Source organism: Heptranchias perlo, chromosome 11 (assembly GCF_035084215.1).
Source record: "Heptranchias perlo isolate sHepPer1 chromosome 11, sHepPer1.hap1, whole genome shotgun sequence".
NCBI lineage: Eukaryota > Metazoa > Chordata > Chondrichthyes > Hexanchiformes > Hexanchidae > Heptranchias > Heptranchias perlo.
Window position 1 is genome coordinate 31,097,551 of NC_090335.1, and position 18,232 is coordinate 31,115,782.

The following is an 18,232-nucleotide window of genomic DNA, read 5'->3' on the forward strand; positions in this document are numbered from 1 at the left end:
AAATCGTTGAAGGTGGCAGAGCAGGTTGAGAAAGTGGTTATACAGGATCCTGGGCTTTATAAATAGAGGCATAGGGCCCGATATTACCAGGGCAGCTGGTTCGCAGTGGGGGGGCGCGATTTGCGCCCGGTGAAATCAGTCTGCCCCGAACGCAATTGCAGGCTGATTGGATCCACTTACCTCTTGTTTGGGGTTCCCCGCTGCTAAGCTGCGCAGCGGGCAGACTGCGCATGCGCAGTAAGGTCCGTCAGCTGGAGGAGCTCTATTTAAAGGGGCAGTCTTCCACTGACTGATGCTGCAAGAAATAGGAAAAATTACAGCATGGAGCAGCCCAGGGGGAAGGCTACTCCCAGGTTCAATGATGCCTCATTCCAGGTATCATTGGATGGGGTGAGGAGGAGGGGAGGACAGAGATCTTCCCCCGGCGGGCGGGAGGAAGCGGCCTGCCTCTGCCACCAAGAAGGCCTGGCTCAAGTTGGCTGAGGAGGTCACCTGCACCACCAACATATCGCGCACCCGCATACAGTGCAGGAGGCGCTCCAATGACCTAAGTAGGTTAGCCAAAGTGAGTACACTTACTCATTCCCCTACACTCCGTCTGCCACATCACTGCCCCCACCCCACATCTCCTTCTGCACTGCCAACACTACTCTGTCACATCACCCCTCACACCCACCCAAACCCACTCTTACCTGCACTTACTCACCTCGCCAGTACTCATCCCGCCACTACCACTCAACCCAATCCTCATACAATCTCATGGCTCTATCTCATACTCACCCTCCCATGCATCTCTTTCACGGTCAGCCTCACTCAACCTGCCACGACCTGCGCTGCAGCCACAGGGCATGCATCACATATGTGCAGTAAGCAGCGTAAGGCAAATGTGTCGTGAGCATGAAGGGGATGTACAAGGGTGTTTGAGGGTTTGTCATGGTTTTTCCTTACATTTAATTTCTGAGCAACTCATATTACATATTATATTGGCACCACTACTGCCACGTCTTTGCGAATCTTGTCCGGTTTGTGCAATAATGCCCTATCCTGAGGATCACAATGAAGACCCACAACTGATGCCACCCATTGTGTCACTGCAGAGTGGGTGTAGGTGTATTTGCAGGGCTCTTTTGTGCAGACGACTGAGAGATGTCGGCTGTGTCCCCGGTGGCACCCTGGAAGGATGCGGAGGAGAAGTTGTTGAGGGCAGTGGTGACTTTGACAGCGACAGGTAAGAAGATGTGCTCGGGCCAGCCGGGAGCAGCTCCGCATGAAGGAGGCTGCAGATGTCCACGACTACATGTCGAGTGACTCTGAGCCTCCGTGTGCATTGCTGCTCAGAGAGGTCCAGGAAGCTGAGCCTCGGTCTGTGGACCCTGTGGCGAGGGTAGTGCCCTCTGCGACACATCTCTCTCTGCAGTTGCCCTCCCTCCTGCTGTGCAGGTGGATGTGACACAGCACTGTGTTGTGGGGCTCCACATGTCAGAGGTGGACGGCGTGGATGGCGAGGCTGGTGATGCTGTTCGCCCTCCGAGGAGGTCATGACTGCAGCTACGGCGGCCCCCATCCGGAAGACGTACATCTGAGGGGGTCCGCAAGGTAGGTACATGTGTCTGGACACCGGGGTAAGTGTGCAGGTTGGTGAATTTTATTGTTAGGAGGAGGGTGGTGGAGGCCAAACTTTGTCCAAAATGACAGAGTGGCCTCCTGCAATGTGTGAGGGTCTCCCCCTGCCACCTGTCAAATGGACCTTTGCAGCTGCCACAGGCTGATGGCTGCAACACGTCCATTTGAACTGGGAGTATTTCCCCCAGTATGGGAAACAGTCGCAGTTGTTTGTAAAATCCCAACCCTCCTGAAATATCTCGTTAATCAGGTCCGTAAACAACCTGAAATGCCTAAATAAATACTTTAAGTGGCACCCTGCCAGCTTTAATTGCCGGCGGGAGTCCCACATGCGCGCATGGGCTGCGCACGCATGTCAGCGCGTCTGTGGGAAACCCGGAAGTGGGCGGGTTGGAGCCGGGCTACCGACCCGCCCTGGGAATCCCCGATTTTCGTGCCCCCCCCACCAGGAACGCACCCGATCGTGGCTGCTAAAATCGACCCCATAGAGTACAAAAATATGGAAGTCATGATGAACCTTTATAAAACACTGGTTCGGCCACAACTGGAGTATTGTGTCCAGTTCTGGGCACTGCACTTTAGGAAAGATGTGAAGGCCTTAGAGAGGGTGCAGAAGAGATTTGCTGGAATGATTCCAGGGATGAGGGACTTTAGTTACGTGGATAGACTAGCAAAGCTGGTGGTGTTCTCCTTGGAACAGAGACGGTTGCGAGGAGATTTGATAGAGGTATTCAAAATCATTCTAGGGTCTAGACAGAGTAGATAGAGAGAAACTGTTCCCATTGGCGGAAGGGTCAAGAACCTGAGGACATAGTTTTAAGGTGATTGGGAAAAGAACCAAAGGTGGCGTGAGGAAAAACTTTTTTACACAGCGAGTGGTTAGGATCTGGAATGCACTGCCCGAGGGGGTGGTGGATGCAGATTCAGTTGTGGCTTTCAAAAAGAAACCGGATAAGTACTTGAAAGGAAAAAAATTGCAGGACTATGGGGATAGGCCGGGGGAGTGGGACTCGCTGGATTGATGTTGCATGGAGCAGCGCGGACTCGATGGGCCGAATGGCCTCCTTTCGTGCTGTAACCTTTCTATGATTCTATTCACCCTGTGTCCTCAGCGCAGTTGGTTTTCCCAGAAGCCAGATTCACATTCTTGTGGTACTCTTTATTGTGCTAATCCACACTCTTGTCCTCCGACTCTGCAATTCTGTTTGTGAGGGTAAAGATCAATTTCAGCGGCGGTACAAAAACGGGCTGTAGCGGATGGGCCGCCTGTTATACAACCCACCTGATTTTCCTTTCTGTTGACTTTGACCCTGTCAAAATCGAATTTTGCCCCCAATGATTCTTACAGAGATAATCCTAGGTTTTTTCCAACCGTGTGAGTCACTGATGATGTTACGTTTGTCACTCAACATGTTCAATTGGCAGACGATGTCACCTATTAATCATCTTGGCCTTTGTATTATAGTTCTAAACGAAGAAAACTGGATAGTGACAATGGTGGCTATTTTGAGATTTTGTGGCTTATTTTAATTTACAAACCAAAAAAATTTAGATGACATATTTTGATATGGGAATACATGTAAAAATCTTGTTAACATTGGAGCTTTTGTCTAATTTAAAATGATTATTTTGGATGTTCTCAATTACATTTTCAGAATAATAATTTCTAGTAAAGAATTGTCTTAGATATTTTAAGTTAGCAAACATTGTAAATATATTGAAATTAATGGAAATGAGAGTTGGGCGGTTTCCGTAATGAACAGGTGACCTACCCCACTTGTTTAATATCCAAGACAAAAATGACCCCCAATGTATCTATTAACTATCCTAATGGGAAAAAATTACAGCAACTAATAGAGTTTGACTTAAGCAATGTTAGATATATTAATAATTGCTCAATAGATTGAATAATTACTGAGCCCCAGTAGAACCCAGAATGTGATCCCAAAACAATCTGCAAAATTTGCAGAATCCCCTGCAACAAAAACTGATTTTAATTTTTTATTTTTTTTATTCGTTCACGGGATGTGGGCGTCGCTGGCAAGGCCGGCATTTATTGCCCATCCCTAATTGCCCTTGAGAAGGTGGTGGTGAGCCACCTTCTTGAACCGCTGCAGTCCGTGTGGTGACGGTTCTCCCACAGTGCTGTTAGGAAGGGAGTTCCAGGATTTGACCCAGCGACAATGAAGGAACGGCGATATATTTCCAAGTCGGGATGGTGTGTGACTTGGAGGGGAACGTGCAGGTGGTGTTGTTCCCATGCGCCTGCTGCCCTTGTCCTTCTGGGTGGTAGAGGTCGCGGGTTTGGGAGGTGCTGTCGAAGAAGCCTTGGCGAGTTGCTGCAGTGCATCCTGTGGATGGTGCACACTGCAGCCACAGTGCGCCGGTGGTGAAGGGAGTGAATGTTTAGGGTGGTGGATGGGGTGCCAATCAAGCGGGCTGCTTTATCTTGGATGGTGTCGAGCTTCTTGAGTGTTGTTGGAGCTGCACTCATCCAAGCAAGTGGAGAGTATTCCATCACACTCCTGACTTGTGCCTTGTAGATGGTGGAAAGGCTTTGGGGAGTCTGGAGGTGAGTCACTCGCCGCAGAATACCCAGCCTCTGACCTGCTCTCGTAGCCACAGTATTTATATGGGTGGTCCAGTTAAGTTTCTGGTCAATGGTGACCCCCAGGATGTTGATGGTGGGGGATTCGGCGATGGTAATGCCGTTGAATGTCAAGGGGAGGTGGTTAGACTCTCTCTTGTTGGAGATGGTCATTGCCTGGCACTTATCTGGCGCGAATGTTACTTGCCACTTATCAGCCCAAGCCTGGATGTTGTCCAGGCCTTGCTGCATGCGGGCTCGGACTGCTTCATTATCTGAGGGGTTGCGAATGGAACTGAACACTGTGCAGTCATCAGCGAACATCCCCATTTCTGACCTTATGATGGAGGGAAGGTCATTGATGAAGCAGCTGAAGATGGTTGGGCCTAGGACACTGCCCTGAGGAACTCCTGCAGCAATGCCCTGGGGCTGAGATGCTTGGCCTCCAACAACCACTACCATCTTCCTTTGTGCTAGGTATGACTCCAGCCACTGGAGAGTTTTCCCCCTGATTCCCATTGATTTCAATTTTACTAGGGCTCCTTGGTGCCACACTCGGTCAAATGCTGCCTTGATGTCAAGGGCAGTCACTCTCACCTCACCTCTGGAATTCAGCTCTTTTGTCCATGTTTGGACCAAGGCTGTAATGAGGTCTGGAGCCGAGTGGTCCTGGCGGAACCCAAACTGAGCATCGGTGAGCAGGTTATTGGTGAGTAAGTGCCGCTTCATAGCACTGTCGACGACACCTACCATCACTTTGCTGATGATTGAGAGTAGACTGATGGGGCGGTAATTGGCCGGATTGGATTTGTCCTGCTTTTTGTGGACAGGACATACCTGGGCAATTTTCCACATTGTCGGGTGGATGCCAGTGTTGTAGCTGTGCTGGAACAGCTTGGCTGGAGGCGCAGCTAGTTCTGGAGCACAAGTCTTCAGCACTACAGCTGGGATGTTGTCGGGGCCCATAGCCTTTGCTGTATCCAGTGCACTCAGCCGTTTCTTGATATCACGTGGAGTGAATCGAATTGGCCGAAGACTGGCTTCCGTGATGGTGGGGATATCGGGAGGAGGCTGAGATGGATTATCCACTCGGCACTTCTGGCTGAAGATGGTTGCAAACGCTTCAGCCTTGTCTTTTGCACTCACGTGCTGGACTCCGCCATCATTGAGAATGGGGATGTTTGCAGAGCCTCCTCCTCCCGTTAGTTGTTTAATTGTCCACCACCATTCACGACTGGATGTGGCAGGACTGCAGAGCTTTGATCTGATCCGTTGGTTGTGGAATCGCTTAGCTCTGTCTATTTATTGCACGACCATAAACCAGTGTCCCTCATTATGACCTATACTCCACATTCTACCTTTATTCTAGAACTGTACATCAGGCTTGCAACCAGCAGTTAAAATTACCCATCCACTCACACCCTATATCATGCAGATAAAGCTTGACTAGTGATTCATCAAGTCAATGGTTTTATTGACCTGATTTTCCAGCTGAGGCACCGCTCTCAATGGTAGCCATAATGCTAGAATTCCTCCTTGCAGCATTTAACATTACAATATGGTGTCTACCCGACTTAACCTGAGGTTAATCACAGAACTCCACCTGTGCTAATTAAATAATGTACTTCTATACAACTGTGCTTTTGTTAGAAGACACTTGATGAGAACTACCCCCTCACAGCTTGCCGAGCTTTGTTTTAACCAGTTCCTGTGAAGCAAAGTGGATTTGGAGAATGAATTGCTGCATCAATAAATGTTCCTGTTAAGCAAACTTTCCCTGTAATAATGCACCCATTAAATGGCATGCAATGTTTTACCAGAATTTAATAAACCAAATGGTTCATGGGGAATGGAACCTGGCCTACACAAATTGGTGAAGGGGAAAAGAAACGCTCACTTTATTTGGATGTAATAACTTAACCAGAACCAAACAAAAGGGGAAAGAAGCCAGTTATCACCATAAACTATTTACAATAGATTACAAATTGTAAAATGTCATATCGCTTTCCCACAAAGAAAAGCTCCTAATAAAGAAAACGACTACGTGATTGTTTTACTGGATCCTAAGGGATCCATAAGGTCATCAGATTTCTGTCCAGCTGGGGCCGTCTATACCACACGCTGTAAACAGTGTCTCGAGAACTCTGTGTTCTTTTTTTCTGTACTTGTTGACTTACTAGCACTTTATATCTGTGGCTGTAAACAAATGAAAATTGTAGTGTGATAATATCACTGTTTTCTTTTGGATAGGTTATGCTATCTTTTGGAACTTAGCACATGGTATCCTTCGTGTGTTATTATTTGCAGGGGGTCCCAAACGCACAAAACTTTAGTCTACATTCTAAGCGAAATTGTTGGTGACCGATTCTCTAGTCTTATTAATGTCTCTCTTCCACAGGTTTGCCTAGTGTCACACATTACTATGCATTTGAAAGGGTAGACAAGCAGACAGCAAGATCTTAGACCTCTGGCAAAGCCATTGATTATCTGTTCCCTTGTTGCTCATAAGCAGACTTGTTCCTCCTCTGGCCTTCAGTCAGTGAATCATCCTCCCAACACAGCAAAAGTCCTGTGTAGAGGATTCTTGTGTTAGCCTCTATGTTATCAACCTATTGCACAGCATATTGGAATGCCAACATCCGGTGTCACCCTAATGCATGAATTTCAAGACAATGTCCTTTGTCATTCATGTATATTACTTTAAACTTTTTGACCAGCACAGACACAAAGGGCTGAATGGCCGCCTTCTGTGCCGTAAATTTTCTATGTTTAAACATTATTTGCTGCAGGTTCCCTGCACTCCTGGGTCAGACATTAGCAGAGCATGTGAAGTGGCAAAGAGTTGCACTCAAAGAGAACATGGGTCAGAGATATAAGTACTACACTGTGGCATTGAGTCTCCTACCTGCATTCCCTTAGAGAGTGGCTTCCCACTGGGAATGCACGAGTACTGAATGTATAAGTTGTATTCTTTTGGTGATCTTTAGTTTTTATTTGACACTTAATCTGTTCCTTGGAAAATAATCCTGATCTCGGAGGCTGCTCTGTAAAGCCCAGCTGCCCAGTAACTTATGGAAATAGAAACATTCCATGGATGTCAAACTCCTTCCAGCTGCTACTTCACTTGCAGCAAGCAAGGGGTCGGAATGGGGATTCCTTTGGAGGCTCCAATGGCGCTCCAAGATTTGGAAGAGGGCCAGAAAGGCTGCTGTAATTATGTTTCACACGTTATGTATGCATCTGCCCTTACCCCAGGACATGCATTTACTTTCACGGACAGTCCTTCCTGGGCACGTCTGAGGTGACCTGTCTGAGGCATCAAGCAGTGCGATCATCATTTTCTCGCTGGCACAGAACCCTTCCCTGGTAGCTGTTTATCCAGAGTGTAGAGCATGATGGCCATCTGGGTTCATGCTTTTCTTCTGCCACCACTTGCTGCCCCTTCTCAACCAGTACACATTTGCATCCTCAACTCCCTATCCCATGGAATTCTGCATGATTTTCCCATGACAGGCCCGCACTGAGGCCTTCACAGTCCTTAGCAAGCAGAAAAAGAATTCCTCAGATTTATCTTGGACTGTTTTTAAGTTATGAGCAAGACTAAAAGTAACAGTCCTAATGGATGAAAAGTCAGTTGGTTTGCTCACCTGTTTGCTCATATTCTTTTTCTTTCAAGTTAACATCCGGAGGAAAATATGCCCATTAGTCATTGAAAAAAATATGGAATTGCTGTGATGGCTTAATTATTGTCCATATCACTTGTCAGTTGACTTGACTGTACAGTCCTATAAATATCTTTACAGCGTACTTGGGCAAGCAGAAATGATTGGCCAAAAGTTAAATTAAGCTCAGGGCCATCATCCATTTGGAGTAATGGAAGCCAGACAAATGGAAGCATGCTGTGTGTAAAGCCCTTGATGTGTGGTGTAATAACCTATTGCCGGATTCCCTGTGGAGGAATTATCATTACATCTCATTAACAGTCATGCTTTGTAAAATATGTAACCCATCTAATTATTTTTACTCACTTAAAAATGATTGAAGTTTTTAATAATTGATCTTGAATCTGTTCTATCTCCAAATGCTTTGTACTAATTGATCCTGAAGATTGTAACTGAAATTCTTCGCAGCCCTAAAATAATGTTGTGATGATAGATGTGATATGTTAATAAGAGGGCTGATGTTCGTTTAAAATGTAAATTATAAGACGGCGTGACAAGAGTGGCGTATCAGAGAATCAGTGCTCTATGCCAAAAAGTAGAAGAATGCAGATTCAGGCTCATAATTCCCCACATGGCTGTCCTACAGTCTTGTCAGTGACTGGTGCAGAGCAGACAGTCTATACTTCCCATTAGAAAGTCATCAACCAAGGCTACTGATTCGTGATTTTCACCACAAAATAGATGGAACAGCTGGATACGATCCCCTAAACATGAGCAAAAACCAGAGAAGATCATATAATCAAAATAAAATGAAGCTGGAATTTGATTGATTCAGTTATCGTAAACCAGTGGAGCTAGTTACAAACATGGAGTCACAGATAGCAATCCCCCAAAACACTGGTAGAAATCACAGAATCCCATTTAATAAAGAGGGAACTTGACTTATTTAGGTTACCATATATCTTTGGCTGGCCATCACTGTTGGCCAATCTGGTATACTTTCCGAGTGGCTGACTCATGAACAGCATCTGGGAGCTGGTAATGTAGTTGTATGTGGCTTAGGGAGAACTAAAGAGGGGAGGGGGAAAAATATAAGTAAGCGCCGAGTATTATACAGATATTTTTTTTTAAAATAGCTGTCCAAAAAAAATCTCATTTATATAGTATCAATTTTAACACAGGAATACCAGAAGCAAATGGAAAATTTTGACCAGAATGTCGCTCATATCACAGCCTGGATGTATCGTGCTGAAATCTTATTAGATGAATCTGAGAAACAGAAAATTGGACAGAAAGAGGAAGTTTTGAAGGTAACAAACAACAACTTCAGAGTTTTAAATTATGTATTATTGTAAAATTGATCTTTTCTAACCAGCTTTCTTTAAGTATGTTCCCGTTCATTGTTAGAATTGATCCCTGTTTGTAAATGTGAAGAGATTTAATTCTAATAAAATTTCGGTTGTAAACTATACTGCTTACAACAGCTGAACGTGTGAAGCTAACTGAATTCACATCATTGATTGGCTCCAATGATGCATTCCCATTGATTCTTTATTACACTATTTCACAATAATTGTTGGTGCGCATTCCACTCCACACTCAATGGACACAATGGGGTAATTTTTCAGAGTATGTGCTGAAGACAGGGAACCTCATCCTTCGTGTAGGTGTGCTCAGAAAATTTTCTCCACTGTCTTAATGTATCTGGCTGGAAACCAGGGTGTTTTCTACTTTTTAACAGTGTTGCTTTCCATTCTGATGTCTGCATTGTTTGGTGATGAAAGTCTATGTTTTAGTCATATAAAATCTAATCAATCAGGAAGGATATTAGAACAATTAATGGTTTTTGTATCAGAAAATTAAAGACTTATTCAGTTTATATCCTCGTCTGTTTCAAGAAGGAACTCATTACTAACAATAATGAATTTATCAGAAAAAAAAAGAAAATTGGAAAATTATCGTAGATTAAACAATAAACCATTTTATCAGATATTAGGCTTGATTTTAAAAGTAAAAAATGGGTGGGTTGGGGGCGGGGTGTCATTGAAAATTGCCACCATTTCAGACCCGTCTCCAACCCGCCCATTTCCAGTTTTCACCGGGGCGGGACGAGGGCTGGGTGGCCAACCCGCTCCGAAGGGGCAGGTCGGGCCTTAAAACCTTTCAAGGAGGCTTCTGGCCTCCATTTTTCACTAATTCCTGATTTCAATCCCGGGGGGGCCAGGTTTCCCGGGCCTTCTGTATTACGCCTCGTGAAAGGATCCCTGCGATGACCCTCGATCCCGCCCCACCCCGTGACTGACACCCGATCCCATCCCCCATGACTTGTGACCCCGTGCCCACCTATGCCCCCCCCCCTCCATCCATACAAACAAAGACTTACCTGAAGACGTCCACTCCCTGGCTGGTCTTCCGTCCGACTGAGACCAGCCTGTGAATCAGCCGGTCAGTCGGACGGGAAACTGACAAAAATAAATTGAAGATATCCTCATGTCAAAGTTGTACGGACGTCTGGGAAACCTGTACTAATGGGTTTCCCGACCTCAAGTTGACCCCCCGCCCCCTTCCCGGCTCCGTTTTAAAATTGAGCCCATTAGGTATGGAATAAAGATATTGTGTTACTGTTGAATAAATGAATCAAGATGACTAGAGTATAACATAAACAACCTAATTTACAATGGTAATATAAATCTTGGCAAAGTGACCAGCACAAAGAAAAGCAAATTAATTCTTTAAATTTTACTGCAGTAGTTGGATGGTTTAATTATCATCTATTTTCCTTTAGTTCATTATTTTAAACATTCTGGGATTTCATTGGGACTACTGTGCACAGCCAAGTAGGTCAAGTTACTGTTCATAAATTAGCAGTTAAAAGCCAGTTACATTGCACAGTTAACATCACATCAACTCAAACTGTGGGGTAGATTTTTGCCTGCACCTCCTGGGCAGGAATCTGGTGGATCAGATCGCCCGCACTTATAGAGCCATTAAAATCAATGGAATGAAAATCAGGCGAGTTCTATAAAGGGCGGGTGATCAACTCTGCCGAAGTACTGCCCAAGCAATGAAGGCAAAACTCTACCCTTGTGACTCTGGTGTAAAGATTGAATCAAGATTGAAGTTAGGCAGTCTTACATTGCGATGGTTTCACACTGGCTGCAGTATAACTGTGACCAGTAAGAAGTGATGTTTGTTTTAAAAGTTTTGTTTTAACCTCCATTTTTAAACTTGGTTTAAAAATAGTTGGTTCTTTGCTAAAACTTAACAAGAGCTTCGTCCATTTTCTCTAGCTAGAGAGCCATGTGGAGCTGGCAGTATAACGTGACTTGTGCTGAACAGGTATCCGTCTCAAACTGTAATCTGTACTTTGGCAGAACCCTTCTTAGTTTATCCCATTTTTGATTAAAGTGTCATTATGAATAATCTAGTCTGTCTCTGACTTATAGATATTATGCAGTCTTTTACTTCCTTCCTTTCCTTCCTCTTTTTCATCCTCTCTCCTTCCTGTGCCCTTAAAATGCTTGTTACTGTTCTGTGTGCTTATCTCTAATTTCAAGCTGTGTGTGTCTTGCTCATCGACTGTAGCGTCTGAAGTCTGAACTCAATGATATGAGACTGAAGGTGGATGCAGTGCGTGACCAGGCCTTGGAGCTGATGACAAACCGTGGCGATCACTGCAGAGAGGTAGTGGAACCCAAGCTGTCAGAGCTTAATCAGAGGTTTGATGCCATCTCGCACAGAATAAAAACTGGCAAGGTAGGTAGATCTGTTCACAGAGCAGATCAAATGCATTTTAATATCAGATGGTCAGAGTCTGGCATTGTTGTTTTGAATACTAAATTTTAACTTGAGTGTCAAGGAGGACTTCTTGCAAAAAAAACCCCTCTATTTATTGAGAGTACTCTTCTAATTTAGTAAACTTTACAAATGTAATTGCAGAGCATTTAAGTGTTGGATTTTTAGCCACAGTTTTCAGTAATATGAGTTCTGAAGTTATGCTGTGGGATACTAGCATATGAGCTCAACAACAACTTATGTTTATGAAGTGCCTTTAACATAGTAAAACAACCCAAGGACTAATGCATTCATCAGAAATTCCTCTCCACTATTTCAGTCAATGCATTAACTCATTTATTTTAAACAGCCTCCATGTATATAGAGAGACAATTTCAGACAAATGAGTTTAGTGTTCATATGCTAATATCTCAGTGTAATTTCAGAGTCTTAATTACATATTCTCACATGGACAGTCTTAATATTCTATAAATAACTGTAAACACAGAAATAACTACTTTAGAATAATGCTGTTCAGGTCTTGTGGAACTGCACTTTGTTACACATCATCATAAACCCATATTCATTCCATCGCTGCTGAAATATTTTCCGTTAATCCATGCATGATAAAGATGGGCAGATCTCTGACCATTGCCTTTAACCCATGCATGATAAAGATGGGCAGATCTCTGACCATTGCCTTTAACCCATGCATGATAAAGATGGGGAGATCTCTGACCATTGCCTTTAACCCATGCATGATAAAGATGGGGAGATCTCTGACCATTGCCTTTAACCCATGCATGATAAAGATGGGGAGATCTCTGACCATTGCCTTTAATCCATGCATGGTGTAGATGGGGAGATCTCTGACCATTGCCTTTAACCCATGCATGATAAAGATGGGGAGATCTCTGACCATTGCCTTTAACCCATGCATGGTGTAGATGGGCAGATTTCTGACCATTGCCTTTAACCCATGCGTGGTGTAGATGGGCAGATTTCTGACCATTGCCTTTAACCCATGTATGGTGTAGATGTGTAGCTATTAAGATAATTGGAGAAAACGTGCGATTATTTCACTGGAATAGCCTTCCATTTCATATGGTGTTTGGGGGCTTCAGTATGGGACATAAACATTCAGTTTATGAGGGCTGGAAACTTCTTCACCTGATTCTCATCCTATTTGAGTTGAACATTTTGTCCTGTTTCTGGCTGGTGTGCGGAAATGCAATTGCTGGTCTCAGAAGTGTACATTTTCATTAACTTCACAAGGTCATGTGTAACATTTACAAGTAATTGCACTCATTATTGTAGCTAACATTATTCCTAAACTGTAATTTACAGCTACTAACCTTTTTTTCCACTTTATGTATGCAGAATTCACAACACAAAATAAAATCTGAACATTTTTCTCATGTAGTCAGTGTGTGAATTTGTTAAGAATTGGTATCCTGGTTCAAATGTTTTTTTATTTTTAAAAATATAGCTCTAATTGTCTTTTTTAAAAAAAAATACAATATCTATGATTTGCCACTCTATTTAACTGTCATGTATTTCACTGTGCTGTTTAATGGAGACTATTCGTTGAGAAATCAAGTTGATGGTCCAAGCCTCACAATGCAGGATACAATCAAGGTTGAAAAGAGCAGGAGTTAAGACAAGGTTAGGGGGAGGGAAAGACTGAAAGAAAGACTCACATTTATATAGCACCTGATCATATCTCAAAGCCTTTCAACTACAATGATTTACTTTGAAGTGCAGTGACTTTTGTTGGATAGAAAAATACATGATCAATTCTGTACGTAGCAAGATCCCACAAACAGCAATGAGATGAATGATCAGATGATCTGTTTTTAATAGTTTTGGTTGATGGAGGAGGGTTGAACAGGACATCTGTGGAAATCCCTGTTCTTCAAATAGTTACATGGGATCTTTAATGTCAATCTTAATGACCAAAACAGGACCTTGGTTTTATGTCTTGTTTGAAGCATAACACTTTCGAAGAGCAGTACTCTCTCAATGTTGCACAGAAGTATCAACTGAGATTAAGGGAGTAAAATTCATCTTTGGCAGGGGCGCAAAAAGGCAGTAGCGGATCAGCCACCTATTATACACCCTTGACTTCAATGGAAAGAAAAATCGGGCAGGATGTATAACGGGCGGCCAATCTGCTACTGCCAGTTTTGCGCCCCTGCCAGAATTGAATTTTACCACATGTATGTCTAAATCCTGGCTTGGGGCTTGAACATCTGATTCAAAGGCAAGAGAGCTACCAACTGAGTTAAGCTAACAGTGAGTGAGGTCACAGCTCAACTGTTTTGAGGTCCCAGGAAAGAGTGAGTTAGAGTAAGGGAACATGTGATCAGTCCTGATTTCAACTCCTGAATAAAGTGCAAGTCTATATATAAAATTATAAATTGTTATACAATTATGGTTGTGTGATAACAATTCTTAGTAATCCATTAACTAACGCCTGTGACGTGCTTCCACAGGTGAAATATGAGCAGTGTGTGTGCTATAGATCCACAGTATGTTGGAGTTCTGACACACAGTAAAGTGATAGCATTTAGGTTTGCCTTATTATGAATTCCCAGTTTAAGCTGGTGGGAGGAGGCTCATGTGGAGCATAAACGCCAGCATAGACCAGTTGGGCCGAATGGCCTGTTTCTGTGCTGTAGATTCTATGACCTAAATTTTGACACAGAGCCGGGAAGACGGCGGAGGGGGCGATTCCTGATGGGAAACTCAGAAGTACGGGTATCCTGGACGTCCTTATGATTTTGACATAAGGACATCTTGTATTTTTTTTTGTTGGTCTCCCGCCCAACAGGCCAGCCTGATTGACAGGCTGGCCTCAGTCGGACGGGAGAAGGAAACGGATGCGAGAAGGTAAATCTCAGATGGGGGCTGGGAGGGGGTCGGTCACGGGGTGGGGGGTTCAGGGTGGGGGGTCACTAGTCATCAGGGGTCGGGGGTCATCGGGAGTCAGAGATCGTGAGGGGAGGTCGCTGCAGGTAAGCTTGTTGGGCCTGGAGGAAGCACTCTTCCTCCTGGTCCTCAAGCAGTGCTATAAAGGCACTCACCTGCTGTTTCGGGCCGCCTTGCCTTCTCTTACGTAGTGTGAAGTAGAAGGCCCGGAAATCCCAGCCCCCAGGGGTTAAAAACAAAAAAGCTGTAAAAATGGAGGCCTGCAGTCTCCTTGAAAGCTTTTCATGACCGACCCGTCTCCTAAGAGCGGGAGGTCGCTCGTCCCGCCTCTGTTAAAACCGGAAATGGGCGGGTTTTAGATCTTTCAAATTTTTACTGACCCCCGCCCCCAACCCACCCGTTTTTCTGAGTTAAAATTTAGGCCTATGTAACTAATAGAGCAACCAGACATTCCTTGGGGAGGGAGGGAAAATCAGACATAGAGTCCTTACCAGATTTCTGTCAGGCATTTTCCAGACATTGGTCATATTGGCAAAGGCCTGTGAAGATGCTTTGTGCTGCAGTGGGAGCAATCCAGGAGTCTTAACACAATCTTTGAATTCTTCTCAAGAAGCCATGTACTTCAACTCATCTATTTTTTGTATTGCCCTAACTCATGTCTCTGTTTCATCTGTTATTTTTAAGGCCTTTTCCAACTGAAGCCTGACTGTAATCAAAAGAAAAATATTTTAAAATTCATTATAAATATGTAAATAAAGCACAAGTTAGTCTTAAATCATGTAGGTTGAATTTGGAACAAAATCCAACACCACAACTACCTACATTTTCTCATGATGTGATGTGTTTTAAAATAAATTTTGTTTAAATTTTTTTTTGATTTGCTGAAGTATAATGGAATCTAGCAAAGAGTAAATTTTTGAGATAAAAGTGACAATAAAGGGAGTGTGCTGAAGAATGAGGGATTTTTGAAGTGTAAAAACAATTACTTTATTGTGCCCTTTATATATGGGTTCCTGATTTTTCCTATGTCAATTCTTAGTTGTACTTCCTTTTCCCAACATACTTGCCTTTCAGCAACCAGTGCTAGAGCATGTATCTGTTTCCCTGGGAACAGTCGGGATGGAGGCTGATGAACTGAAAACCCAGAAGAGTTTTCTCGCTGTGCAGCAAAAGGTACAGCAGCAGGTATGATGGGTTAGCAGGTGATACAGTGGTTGGTTAAAGCAAAGTAAAACATCTGCTGAGTGGAAGTAATGATGGACTGGCCCAGTGATGGCACAGTGCTGCTCACTGGATCTACAAAGCAACAGACTTTGGATTGATGGATGTCATTAGCACTTAAGTATGAAAGTTCGAAGAGCATCTGTTATTTTGTTGGATAGGTGTGAGCTGCATTGTCTCTTCTGACACATCTGCTTAACAGTCTGATCTCAGCTCTCCAGGTAACTGCTGTGATAGTTGCACAGATAAACAAAGTATAACTGTGATTGGGATTCTTTGCCCTCACAGGAGTCCCGTTTTGATGTTGGGCAAAAAAAGTGATTCTTGAATTATCGGGTTAGTGAGGACAAAGTGGCTTTAAATTTTTTTTTGAAAAAGTTTAATTTTTAAAACGGGCCTGATGGTGAGACTCTATCCTTAGATTTATTTAAACTTTCCTCCCCTGTAGCAGTCTGGTAGCTTCAGAGTAGAGCATCACATTCCTTGAACACCAATCTTGACTAATTTTCACATGTGATTGTGTCCTCGTTGGGCATGTTGTTCAAATCTTAGCCTAGACTAAATAGAGATCTTATGTGATTTATATCTGATATACATACCAGTATCCCCTTTTAGTGATGTGCATTGTACTTCGAAAGAATGTAATAATACTATGGCAAAACAATGTGAAGAATCTGAGAATGTTTATCTATTAGCGTATAACGTTAATGTATTTTAAAAGGAAAAAAGGTGCAAATTCCAATTAAACTAGTTTGTCTATGTCTAGTAATATCATGTAAATAGCTTGGGTGAGCTTTTTTTCAGTTTACAGCAGAAAAACTGATGGAGAAGATTTGCTCTTTGTTTTTTTAGCATAATGTTAATATGACCTTTATACTCATATTTATGATTTTGCTACAAATATGAAATGGAGGAAATCTTCTCTTAAGAATCCTAAGACAAAATGTTCTCATTACATGAACACTATGTCCCATTGATGGGCTTCCTCAGTTGGGCCTTGCATTTGTTGCAGGCTTGATCTTGAACTGCAACCTAATAGTTTTCACTGTTTATTTAAATACAAAGAAGATTTTAAAACACCAGATTCCATTCAATTTTTTACAGTAGCTTTTACTGTTTACTTTGCATATTTTTTTTTACCTTTGTCTCTTTGTATATGCTTAACAGTTTCTAGATGATTTAACTAAGTAGTATACTCCCATCTCTTCTTACTCTCCTCACTGCCTTGCTTGCTTCTTTTGGTGAAGCTTAAGCTTCTGGAAAATCAACAAACATCGACTCAGGGATTGAAGGAAACCTACCGACTGACTAGTTTATCAACCATTCGTTCAACTTCAACCTTTGGTTCCTCTCTGCACCCCTCTCCTTTTCCTGGCCCACCTCAGGCAAGAAGTCACCAGGTTACAAATTTGCCGTGCTCTTTCACAGGGATAGACCTAAGGTTTTGAAAATACCATATTGCAAATGGTAAAGAGGACTCTATTCATTTGGTTACCATTTTACACTGTTCAGTCAGCTAAGTTCTGGCCTGCTATTTTGAGAAAACTTTGCTCAGGAATTAATAGCAACTATGAGCGATTTGAAAAAGTCTTGATTATCCTAAAAACCATTCAGGGTCAGTTTTCAAAGCACCATTGCTGAAGATGGCATTTATCAGTGAGAGACAACCTCTCCCTTTATTGGCTTACTTAAACATAAAGATGGGGAAGAAAGCTTTTCTGAAGCCTTTTGAAAGATTCATCATCACCCTGTAAAGTTATTTGTCAGATTTTATCCCACTATTTTTCATTAGAGTTGGAAAACAATATTATGCTGTCATTTTGTTTCTTTTCCTTTGAGGTATCATATTGAAAGTGGCCCATGGCTCATCTGAGCTCTATCCCTCACATAACTGCAATGATCCCACTTAGACAGAAGTATCAACTGGCTATTAATTATGCTTATATGCTTAATAGTTTCTAGATGATTTACAGTGATTTATTTGAGAATAGTGTGGCACTTTGGAAATAAAACTGCAGTATAATAGATATGAGATACATGTATTTTTTATGAATCTTCAAAGTTTGAAATACAGTTTGTGTTTGCCGCCCGAGGGAAATACTGTCTCTTCTCAGCTATGGATTACTGTAGTAAATGTGGTCAGTCAAGACTAAAAATTTTACATCAGAATCACGGTAATGCATTTCTGCACTCAGCCGCAAAATGTAACGAGCGTGTTGTTTTGTGATTATTAGAATCCTCAATTTCTATGCCAAAATTTTCCTTTTATGCTTCATCTGGGGTTGAACTTTTCCAATAGAAATTTTCACAGACTTGGAAGGAATTACACAGTTAAAGAGGTGCAGTGTTGCCAAAATGTTAATTTGGAAAAAAAAAGCAGCAACAAATCTGTGACTTAATTAAAGATCAGTGATCTACACATCTGCTAATGTTA

The 18,232-nt window shown here is 42.9% G+C and overlaps 1 protein-coding gene across 13 annotated transcripts in view; it reads left to right on the forward strand.

Annotated features, from left to right (window-relative positions):
- Positions 1-18,232, forward strand: part of dmd (dystrophin) — a 1,591,310-nt gene that overhangs the window by 827,728 nt on the left and 745,350 nt on the right. For 11 of the 13 annotated variants that reach the window (XM_067992781.1, XM_067992785.1, XM_067992782.1 and 8 more), the window contains 3 exons: positions 9,054-9,182; positions 11,458-11,628; positions 15,652-15,762. In XM_067992781.1, the coding sequence (XP_067848882.1) occupies positions 9,054-9,182; positions 11,458-11,628; positions 15,652-15,762 (411 nt within the window). The remainder of the gene's footprint in view (positions 1-9,053; positions 9,183-11,457; positions 11,629-15,651; positions 15,763-18,232) is intronic. The other 2 variants (XM_067992790.1, XM_067992793.1) reach the window with 1 other exon arrangement.